Source organism: Haliotis rubra, unplaced genomic scaffold (genome assembly GCF_003918875.1).
Source record: "Haliotis rubra isolate DU_JTF1 unplaced genomic scaffold, ASM391887v1 Scf334, whole genome shotgun sequence".
Lineage (NCBI taxonomy): Eukaryota > Metazoa > Mollusca > Gastropoda > Lepetellida > Haliotidae > Haliotis > Haliotis rubra.
Window position 1 is genome coordinate 122,833 of NW_025767007.1, and position 12,510 is coordinate 135,342.

Genomic DNA, 12,510 nt, shown 5'->3' on the forward strand with positions numbered 1-12,510 from the left:
GCTTGCAAAATTTGGAAACTATTTCGCACACTGCTTCCACCCATCCCTCTCTGCAATGCTGAAGCCCGTAATGAAGCAAGTCTAGATTACCTCTGAAACTCCCATCTCACTGGGGCTCCTTTTTCAATTCAAAAGGAATTATTTGTTTCTATCAAAATTAGTCTGGTATCAAAGTATCGCTCTGTCCGGTTTACTTTCGCAGTTGTTTGATCCATTTGCAGTGGGTTCGACTCCCCGAGGGCCGATTAGGTAGTCTTGTGGTAAAGCGTCACGTCGGGTCTCCCCTGCCATGATAGTGCTGGAATATTGCTGAAAGTGGCGTAAAACCCAACTCTCTCAAATCCCCGAATCATCCAATTAGGTTCTTGGGTTTATCAGCAGTATGGCCTGTACTGACGGGTTTCACCTACATGGTATTAGTGGAAAACCTCTGGTATAACGCTGACAAGGATTAATATATTTATAATGCTGCATACATTTTCCATAATCATCGGATAAATGATGGTTCCGGTTTAAACACATGTAAAGACAAATGGTACAATAGGGAATCCCAGCCTTTGTAAGAACTTTCTATCACTGTGCAGGCCAGTCTGAGATATGCAGGCGTTCAGGTTAGAATAGGTCCCAAACAATCTGTAATGGCCATAAGTGGCAACCTTGATGGACCTGGTTGCCAATCTCGGAGACTTGGCTCATTGCGTGCCATCGTATGCTGATAACACCTTGTCCACACACATTCACGTCTGAATAATAATATACGTATGCTTAACCTCACGTTTGCATTAATAACTGCTTTTATGCGCATTACATGCAAATACTGTAACTTAAGTTTTGTCAGTTTGTAATGAAGAGGTTTGTCTATTGAGAGTAACTGAAAAATTATTGCCCTGAACATTGTGTGATATTTTCTGCACCAAAGGTTATGAAGGGTTATGTAGCACTGGTAAAAGTGGTCTCAAACTGCGTTTGATTCACTTCAAGGGTACGATGTGGGAAGTTCATTTCTTGTGTATACCGTCGTGATGTTGGAATATTGCTAAAAGCTGCATAAAACAACACTCATTCGCTTTGTCAGGAAATGCAATGTACTCTATATTTAAATGGTGTATACCTGTATCCGATTTAGATTCATGTTAAAATGGGGGCGGTGGGGTAGTCTAGTGGTTAAAGCGTTCGCTCATCAAGCCGAAGGCCTGGGTTCGATTCCCCGCATAGGTACAATGTGTGAAGCCCATTTCTGGTGTCCCCCGCCGTGATATTGCTGGAATATTGCTAAAAGCGGCTTAAAACCCAACTCACTCACTCATGGTAAAATGTGCTTGTCTCTGTTTCAGGTTCGGGTTGGTCAGTGGCTTGGCCTCGTGGTCAAAGTTGCGTGGGCACAACGACGACGACTGGATCGACCGCATCAACCACCTATGGACGGTGGTGTTGTTGACGATGTTCACTGTGGTGGTCAGCAGTGCCCAGTACGTGGGCGAGCCCATACACTGCTGGTGTCCAGCCACCTTCACTTCCGCCTACATCTCCTACACCAAACACATCTGCTGGGTGTCCAACACCTACTACCTACCCATGAACGACGTCATCCCCGTCGACATCCGGGAACGACAAGAACGAGAGATCACCTACTACCAATGGGTGCCGATCATATTCCTGTTCATGGCTCTCATGTTCAAGATACCAAATTTCGTATGGAGAGTGTTCAATAGCGGTGCGGGGTTAAACATGGAGAAAATTGCCACCTTGGCAGAGAGCACCCAAATGGGGTCCCCGGATGAGAGGGAAGTCACTATAAAACATATAGCTTCGTATTTGGACAAGTGGCTGCGGGCGCATAGGCAGTACCACTACAACATCATCGTACGTGTTCGTCAACGACTGTCTGGCGTGTGCTGTTGGTGGTTCGGGAAAAGAGATGGTACTTACCTAACAGGCTTCTATCTGTTCGTGAAACTCCTCTACTGCATCAACATCATTGGCCAGTTCTTCCTCCTCAACGCCTTCCTCTCCATCGACTACAACCTGTACGGCTTTAACGTCATCGAACGCCTGATGACGGAGGGGTCTTGGAAGGAGTCTCCACGCTTCCCACGAGTTACGTTGTGCGACTTCGAGATACGGCAGCTACAGAACCTGCAGAGGTGGACAGTCCAATGCGTCCTCCCCATCAACCTCTTCAACGAGAAGATCTTCATCTTCATCTGGTTCTGGCTCTTCCTCATCGGGCTCATGACCTGTTGCAACTACGTGTCTTGGCTGTACCACATCATCTTCAGGCAGAACAGAGTCAAGTACATCAAGAAGTACCTGCGCATGAACGACGACCTGCGGACAGGGGCCGACCTGAAATTATGCAAGAAGTTTGCAAATGAGTACCTGAGGGACGATGGCGTGTTTGTGTTACGGGTCATCCAGAAGAACTCGACAGACCTGGCTCTCAAGGATCTGTTGTTCCACTTGTGGAGGTTGTTCAAGGACACGCCCTACACCACGTAAACCCTCTGCTCACGCAGTGGAGATGAACCATAAGGAGAAGGGGAGGAGGATGAATCTTTTGCATAGAAAAACAGCTTCCATTGGCAGCTTTGCGGTGCTTATCTGAACATTAACGTGATACATACCCTGGCCATTATTGTTCAATACTGCTCAGAGTATCAATACTGTGAGAGTGCTCAAGTGACGTTAAGAGATTTAAAAGCAGACACAGTTAGTGATGATTGCGCACGGTTTTGCTCAAACGTGAACGTTATTAATATACAGTGTCTTCCAGTGATGTCGTGGAAGGATATTCAACCACTTCAACATTAAGATGAGGTCCAAGTGTTGTGTGCTGTGGGCGACTTTCGTTGCCTTATTCTGACTGGTGCTATACAGTTACCACATCCCCACCGTATATGGGTTTATTGACCTATGTCCCGTACTATGCACACTTCAATGGCATTATACAACACTGCTCAGACGGTGCCTTCCACGAAGGGCCACAACTTTGGCCTTTGTTACTGTCGGTGCTCATTGTTAGATCTGTAGAACTCGCCAGTACAACAAATCGCCCACAAATCCACGTGGATGCATTTTGTACGTCATATCCCAGTTTGTTAATAATGATGTTTTGATGATGCCAAATTAAGAATTTCTAGATTTGTATGTGATATGCCCCGAGTATTACAGTAGATCGTTATGGATATGTGATAGACTGGTGTTATACAAGACAATGATCTCGGTCTACACAAGTCGCTCACGAACTTTAGGCCACATTAAAAAATACTTTTGTTTCTCATCACGTTTTAAAATAAATATGGGTAGGGCGGGCGGATTTTCTTTTTACATTGTATTATATTTTATGTCCAAAACCCCTTGATTTTCTGTGGAAATTTACACCTTTTCTCCCATAGGGAATCAAAACTTAGAAGCGTGAAAAATTCATGCAAATGTTGAGAGTCAAATTTGCATTTTCTCAAGTGTGAAACATGTAAGAAATCTCTTAGTCGGGCGGTCATGAGAAACAGGAATATTTTTATATATGGCCTTTGTTGTTCTCGTTAACTCGTGTATGCTGATATATCAGTGCGTTCTAAGGTTTCAATATTTACATCGAAAGTTAAATATTATCGTAGATCTATTACAGATTGAGTATGGGGATAGAGGTGTTCAATGGTTTCTGTCACCCATCTTTATTATGAAGGGTATTCCCCTTCAACATAGTCTGATATGATAACTAGCATGGTCCCATTCCCCACCGTTGCTCCAAGCTTTGCTAAATTTAGCTGCCAAATCAAATTATTCTCATGAGACAAGACATCATTTCAAGATGATGTACTGACGAATCGGACCAGGATGTAAGTGATTATAGAACGTTGATACAATATACTGATGATTGAGGATGACAGTCACTACCAAATCGACATAAGGAAAATTGACTGCTTCTTCGAGGTGTGACCCTCTACTCTGCATGTATTTTTCATATGACCTTAATATACTGAGAGAAACAAATAAAGGAACACATGAAAATTCAAGTGTTCCTTTAATATTTTCCAGTTTTCATCACCAGCTTTGAATAGCGCTGTGGGAGGAAATCTGAGAATAAATAAAGGAACACTGCCATAAAGTGGTGTTCCCATAATTGTTTCCTTCAGTATATTTGTTATTTTCACTATGTAATATTTACCGGTTAGCAACTGTACGCACTCAAATAATTGTCAAATACGCGTTGTGAAACCTTTCCCATCGCACTGATGTAAACTAATTTGATTGGCAAAACAGAATATATTTTCTTTCCGCGGTGATGCAAAGTAATTCACAAGCTGTGGAAATAGCTTGTGTGTATTTAAATCCCACATAATTACGAATAATTGTTCTCACCACCATACCGAATAAGCCTATTAAACACACACAGTAGACCACACTGTGCCAATGGGACGTGGTACGTTTCTAATAGTTTATACAACTGATGCTATTGTGAATGTTTATGCCGGAAAATGCCAATATTACTTAAGCGTCGGTATGGTAATAGGCCATTTTCATCGCCAGGTTATTCAGTAGACCTAGTTATAGCTGGAATATTGCTGAGTGCGGCGTAAAACTAAACTCACTCACTCAGTAGACCAAGTTGATTGACAGAAGTATGGTTTCCACAAAGACGTTTTCCCTAATTCGGGGCCGTGGGGTAGCCTAGTGGTTAAAGCGTTCGCTTGTCACGCCAAAGACCCGGGTTCAATTCCACACATGGGTACAATGTGTGAAGAGCATTTCTGGTGTCCTCCGCCGTAATATTGCTGAAATATTGCTAAAAGCGGCGTAAAACCATACTCACTCACTCACTCCCTTTGTGAAACACCGCATGGACGTTTCTCACTAATTCATCCAAACATGGTGCCTTCCTTGAATATTCAAGCGGCTTGTATGCAAACAAATGTTTAATGGTATATTTACCATTTGTGCTTTAAAATGGCTACAGTTTACATTGTTATTCGTCATATAACCGAATGATATATTTAAACAAGATTTATTTTAAATGCATCTGTATGGATGCAGAGACCATATAATATGGTCTCTGATGAAGCTATGCAAGCCAAGTGAGTGTAATTAATTTCAACTACATGTATGTGCATACTATTTTTCTCTCTATTATATAAATTGATCATTCCTGTACAATGCATTTCCATGTTCAACTGCCAAACCTGTAAACATTCACACCAAGTTTGTACTGCATATAGAGTACGTTTACTGTTTCATACTTGAGAGATCTATCATTCCTTTCTAAGTGCATTGCCACATACTGGAGCGATATTTTCCTGTTTATTTGTAAAATACTACATTCCCATGCTTTGGAAACTTGATGTTGTGTGCATGGTAGATAGTACCTTTCTGCAAAGCCCACCGATGGAACATTCACTGCTTGGGAATAAGGAACGTGGGATCGAGGAATTGGTTGAGAAGGACGTTCCTTCACCGGAACTTGAATAACACTTGGTTTCCCGGATTGACAAATCTCGTCAATGGTCATGAACACTCGTGTCATTCGGAGACCAATCGGAATGTCTTCTTCCATTTTTAGGATAAACGTTATCTAGCGGTGACAAGAGGAACTGTCATGTTTGTGATCCTGCTCCTTTTATAAATCCAATGTCCTGCGCTTCAAAAGCTAGTTTTACTTTGTAACCAGTCAAAATCACGATTTATGTTTTGCAGTTGTAATATGAAACCAGCTTACTTTTGGTTAAGGTAATTTTCACTTCTTTTCGATTTTATTGATAAATGATTTGTTCTGATTAACGTAGATTTGGTTTACTGAGAGGTTGATCGATATAGAACGATGCAGTTTTCAGTGCTTAGACCAAACTGATCATTATTGTCGGACAGGTAGCTCGTCGGAGGTTCACTGTTCCTGGAAATAGGTATCGTGTCTTTAGTATCGATACAAAACAGAGGTAAATGGCGTGGGTGAATATATTTGTGTAAAAGTTTCTGGTACATACACACTTTTGGAATATATCTGAACTGAATGGGTGTCTTTTTTATTTCCCTAAGTAGTAACGTTTATGGCGAAAGTCGACCCGTGCTTGACAGTGCCTAGCTGACATAGCGGGGATTCTCGTTACAGCTCCTCTTATTCAAATATTTGGGTTTTTTAGTTAATTCTTTGTTGCCAACTTGCCATGTTTATTATTAGTTTCAATATTATGTACCCTGTTTACAAGAGTATACTGAGTGTGCGGTCATTGACCAGATTGTTGTTTCCGTTGTCCGAAGCGATTACCAACTGGTTGACCTTTCTAGTCGTGTCGTGCCTGTGTAGTTGATGAGTATATATATGACAGCTATGTAAAACGGCCATCATTACGTATCATGGGGTATATCATCTCTCGTTTATGGCATGTGGAAATAGGGTTTTGAGCTATTTGATATTTCCGTTGCCAACTAACTACGTCATGAATCGGTATAGCCACTTTGTCAACTTCAATTCATCAAATGTTCATTCACGATCGTCTCAGTATAATATTTGTGCAACAAAAACACAAATGTTACAAGAAATTGATCGTTGATTCTTTTATGCAGGTTGTACAAGTAACGACTGTGCGTATTTAGGTCATCTTTTTACTGCAGGTATTCCAAATGGTCGAGACTCATAACGCTCCGAAAATGAAATCCTTTTATCTGTTATGATAGTTGCTTGATATCCATGGCCAGTAAGAGTAGGGTTTCAGGAACCACAATGGCCACCGAGCGTTGACCGAGCGCGACCGATACCCAGCTCTAGACTCTAGTTTCGGCGGTCGATCAACTTTGTATATTGTATGAAAAGCCTTTATGGTACAGCAATACAAGTGCCTAGCGCCAAATACCAACCGAGCCATAGAATAGTGTATATCTAACTAGGTCAGACAACGGTGCTACCATTTCAGCGTTTCTCATTTTATCCAGCTGAACATTATTCATTAAAGGGGTGCATTACTTTTACAGTCGATATAAGTAGACATTATAATTACTTCACTTATAACTGGGCGTAAGTAACAGTAATGACATGAATAATCAAGTACATGAACATTCATTGTACAAGACAACGTTTAAGGAAGTGTGGCGTGCTACACACGACTGATTTTACGACGCTTCATGTAATGTCTAGTCATTTCGCCTTTGTCCATTACAGTCGGTTGTCAGTAGTTAGACTTCTTTGCATTTGTTACTTGCACCAGTTTTGTGTTTTTGTACATATTAAGTTTGTTTCGTTTTTATATTTCTCTCAATATGTAAATATTTTGCCGATTAGAATTGTTGAACTATTGTACTACACCTTGTTGCGTCGCACGTGGAGATTAAGAAGGTGGGGCTCATGCTTGAGAACATGATATCATACCCTTGGGTGCCGAAGATGACGAGGCTTTTATGCTGTAGTATGTTGCATGGTTGTTGTTACCTTAGTTTATAGACTGTCAGGAAATACCGCCTACAGCATAAAGTATTAACATTTACATAAGCGTTCGTTTGTGAATTACTCGTTAGTTTCACATGGACCAAATCTTAATGCATATACAATACAATACTTTCGAATCAGTGTATAATTAACATGACAAAATAAAGTCATGTTCCTTTTTGAACATTTTTCTTTAATCACTTGCAGTTTAGATACTGGTTCTGTTAAGATAAATACAAGTCCTCGTCTATATGTATACGGCTGTATGCAATTGCATGTCCAGTATTCTCAATGGCCAAACTGTCTCAATTTTGACATTATATTATTAAACTTATTTTTTGTATCAAACTGTTGTTTTTGTTGTCATTGTTTGCTAGTTACTTGACTGTATAGATGGGTGAGTGAGCGAGTTCGGTTTTACGCCGTACTCAGCAATATTCCAGCTATATGGCGGCGGTCTGTAAATAATCGAATGTGGACCAGATAATCCAGTGATCAACACTATGAGCATCAATCTACGCAATGGGATACGATGACATGTGTCAACCAAATCAGCGAGCCTGACCACCCGATCCTGTTAGTCGCCTCTTACGACAGGCATTGGTTCCTGAAGATCAAATCGAACCCAGATCTTCACAGATTGACAGTATAGATGAGTCAGAAGGAAAATAGACCCTGAAAACACGTTGGTCATTACGGGGTGGTCAAGATCAAGATGTTTTATTGCACTTAAGACGTCTGGCCATGTGCAAGAGTGCAAAGAGGTAATATCAAGGAGTACACACCTATAGAAGTGGGTGTATCTAACTAGTGTACAATTGACGTCACGAAACTACATAATTCTTTCGCCGACAAAGTGCAGGGTGAAGAAATAGTGCCACCCTATGAATTGTTTTTCCACCCTTAGATTTCAACAGAGATCTACGTGAACAGAAAATATGGTGAACGCAGGTATTTCTGTGGGACACACCACCCATCAGTATAAACAGTACAAACAAATAGTATATCATCCTCTATACAAGCTAAAAAAGATACTGTCTCAATGCTTTCGGTGAAGAAAGCTGTCGTCCAATTTTAACCATTACGTCAAATAATGATGAAATCTTGAATCTGTAATTTGCTTGTGATATTTTAATACAAATCCCTGTTCAATTAAGGATGTAACAGATCTGTACGTGGCATATCTTGAGCTGTTTCAGGTTTTGCGCTGGAGTCGTGCTGAAACGTGAGTAAGTGACGTTCTATGAAATTATCTTTAAATACTCTCGGTATTACCAATTTCTAGATACACCCATACATAATGAAAACCATGAGCAAACAGTACATAACGGATATTTGATGACCATATTGTGTATCCATGGGTGTTTCAATTATCAGGGACCGCCTCCGTGGTGTAGTGGTTAGAGCGTCCGCCCGGAGAGCGGAAGGTCGCGGGTTCGATCCCAGACCGCGTCACACCAAAAGACGTTAAAATATGGTACTTGTTGGTCCCTGCCTGGCGCTCGGCAGTAATGGGTACAACAAGGACTGGTCGGCTCGGAGTCAGTATAATGTGTCAGTGGGGTATTCATGCTTTACTGCGGCATGGTATCTCAGTGAGCTAGCACTATAAAACCAGCTTAAGTCTGGGCTAGTACAAGCAGCCGCACATACACATACACACGCATGCACGTCGTTATATGAGCGAAATATTCTCAAGCACGACGTTAAACCCTATTTCACCTCACCTTAAATTATCAGAAGCATTTTGTATGACTTTCTGAGCTGGTGGTATTTTTTGTAAACCAATTTTCTGACATAAATAGTATTCCACCTCTCCGACACAGAACCATATGCATGTTTGTTTTCTCTGTTGTAGTTTTTTGTTTCTTTGTCATTTTGCACGATGTGTTAGATGATGCAAACGGCTGTAAAAACGAAGAGAGACAAAGGGCTAAGAATGTTTCACGGAACATCGGTGTCGGAACCCTGGCCCATGTGTCGTTGCTTAAACATTTTAAAATCAATTAATATTATGAATGTCAGAAATGCATCTTGTTTATACCTTTACACAAGGTGTAATGATGTATATACAATAGTACATTTGGACATTCGTGCTTACATATTTCGAATTTAATTAATATTACGAATGTCACCATAGCACTATTGTTTATGTATTAATTCTGTGTGTCGGCGGTAAATATATGCAGATAACCCAGGTTGCATGGTTCAGTTCGAACCTACCTACCACATACTGACCACCCTCAGTCCTGTACGGCAGGAAAAGTATATGATAATACTGTCTGGATGATACACTCACTGGAGCAGGAGCTATACATGTATGTAACACCACAGCGTACAAGTATACTCATATACTTAAAGTACACTCCGTGAAGCATAAGGTCAAGAGAAATTAGTGCTCATATTACATCGCTTAGATCTATCTTTACCCAGAATGACAATGACAAGTACAAGACAGAGTTGTAAATATGTGAACGACATACCTGAATGAATTGTTTCAATCCGTGTATGTATTCTATACTTATATTTTGAATGTACCACAACCGATAGTCTGTCTCACAGTCCCTGAACCACATTATTTCCCCTACTGCCTAGCCCTCTCTGCAGTGCTAAAGCCCTAAATAAAGCAAGTCTAGATTTCCTCAGGTTCTGAATCTCTGGTTTCCCTAGGGCTCCTTTTCAATTTAAATGGGCTTGTTTGTTACTATCAAAATTATATATATTCAGACACTAAGCATTAGTCTACACAACCGAAAGCATTGTTTCTTTCCCAACGTTAATTAGAGTTATTTCCCTTGGATTGTAATTCATGTAGTCTAAACTATGGAACCGCCTATTCATCTCTGATATACCTAGGGATGTGTTTTAAATGAACGATATAATATCATTCAGGCACACTGATCAAGTTAAATATATTTTACATCACTAATGAAAGAAATTATATTTCTGTGTATTAGACTGATCTATGTGCTTACCGTGAAGTTCCCCATTTTGATCGACTGTTTCGGTGAAAAATATTGTGTAAGTTCCACAATGTGCCTAATATAATCCCTACATCACCCGGGGAATACAGGGGTGTATTTCGTCTGTCAGGCCACCCCACCCGATTGCTTTTCAATCGGGGCAGGGGCTTTCAAAAACTGTTTCAGTTATCGAAAAGAACATTTCTACATCGATGTTACTGGTCACAATCCAAATCTGCTTGCTTATCCAAGAATTACTTATCGAGTTAAATAACTTACTAGTGAGTAACGAAATAAATTATTCGTGCCGTAAATTATAATTTTAGGGCTGCCTTTGATCCATGGTATTTTACTCAAAATATAGTTCCATCAATGGTAAAAAAATTCATGAAATGAAAAATTGGAAAAGGCACTTATCTGAGACTGATATCGAAAATTGGTGCCATATGTTTCCCCAGAAAAGTTGTCTTTTCTGTGTATTAATTTCACTGTCAGTATTTGTTCTTATGACATAAAGGGAACCTAGTACCTATTATTTCTGAAGGTTCATTTTCCAAGTTAACATTTGCTTATATAAATGTAGTATTGAGTAGTAGTAGTAGTAGTAGTAGTAGTAGTAGTAGTAGAAGTAGTAGTAGTAGTAGTAGTAGTAGTAGTAGTAGTAGTAGTAGAAGTAGTAGTAGTAGAAGTAGTAGTAGTAGTAGTAGTAGTAGAAGTAGTAGTAGTCTTAGTAGTAGCAGTAGAAGTAGTAGTGGTAGTGGTAGTAGTAGGTAGTAGTAGTAGTAGTAGTAGCAGTAGTAGAGTAGAAGTAGTAGTGAGTAGTAGTAGTAGTGAGAGTGAGTAGTAGTAGTAGAGTAGTAGTAGAGAGTAGTAGTAGCAGTAGTAGTGGTAGTGGTAGTGAAGTAGTAGTAGTAGAGTAGTAGTAGTAGTAGTAAGTGGTGGTGGTGGTAGTAGTAGTCAGTAGAGTAGTAGCAGTAGTAGTAGTAGTAGTAGTAGTAGTGGTAGTGAGTAGAAGTAGTAGTAGTAGTAAGTAGTAGTAGTCGTAGAAGTAGTAGCAGTAGAAGTAGTAGTGGTAGTGGTAGTAGAGGTAGTAGTAGTAGTAGTAGTAGTAGTAGTAGTAGTAGAAGTAGTAGTAGTAGTAGTAGTAGTAGTAGTTTATTTTAAAAAGTAATATACGCCATGGATCCATGTTGCACATCGAGAATTACAGACTGAGAAAATATGTTATAATGAAGACTGTCTCAGTAACATAGCTTGATATATACTCATTGATGAATGTTTAAGATTCTAGCATTTGATGATCGCAGAAGCATATTAAATCTGTGGATTGTTGGATGCTCATCAACTTGTAAAGGAATGTACAAACGCCGCAATGCTTGATATTTATTACAAATAGGTAAGAAGTGATATTCATCTTCTATATGTGGCAGTTTACAGATATTACATACTGAGTAATCTGTAGTTTCTGGCTTCTCCAATGTACCTGCCAGTTTCTATTCGTAGTTTATGTGAGCTCGATCTAGCCCAAGGGTGCTACATGAATAGTCATAATTGTAGCGTGCAGCGAGGATAGGATAGTGATAACGATATATAAAGACATATTTTCATTTAAATTGAAGAAGAGCCCCAGTGAGTTCAGAGATTTTGAACCTGAGGGCTAGACTTGCTTCATGAAGAGTTTTTGCATTGCAGAAAGGGTGGGCAGAAAGGAAAATAAAGTGGTTCAGGGACTGCGAGACAGACTAATGCAGTGTACAAATACATTCGTACATAAATGAGCGAATACATTATATCATAAAATACTTGTGATAACTTCGTGCTGTCATGTATGGAGTGGTTAATGTCAGTGTCTGCACATATGGCAACGCTTTCATGCACTCGACATTTCAAAATGCGCGTTGCCAATGGCAACCGACGACCGCGTATATTCCCCGTCTCGCTGCGGTGACAAATGCACAACGCCCTGACCCGGGCTGCACATTTCACAACCACAGTTGCAGAACACGTCGTTACTGCGACCTGTTACACCACCCCCTCGCACTAAACTGTCACAGGTCAAAGCCGAGGGTAACGAAACAGACGTGTTGAGACTCCAGGCTGTTTGATGTCTCTGCGTACATTGAGTCTCAGATC

The 12,510-nt window shown here is 40.4% G+C and overlaps 1 protein-coding gene across 2 annotated transcripts in view; it reads left to right on the forward strand.

Annotated features, from left to right (window-relative positions):
* The window catches only part of LOC124284324 (innexin unc-9-like), a 28,580-nt gene extending 20,818 nt beyond the window's left edge, over positions 1-7,762 (forward strand). For both annotated transcript variants that reach the window (XM_046720403.1, XM_046720404.1), the window contains one exon: positions 1,335-7,762. In XM_046720403.1, the coding sequence (XP_046576359.1) occupies positions 1,335-2,499 (1,165 nt within the window). In that variant the 3' untranslated portion in view covers positions 2,500-7,762. The remainder of the gene's footprint in view (positions 1-1,334) is intronic.
* The last annotated feature ends 4,748 nt before the right edge of the window (positions 7,763-12,510 follow it).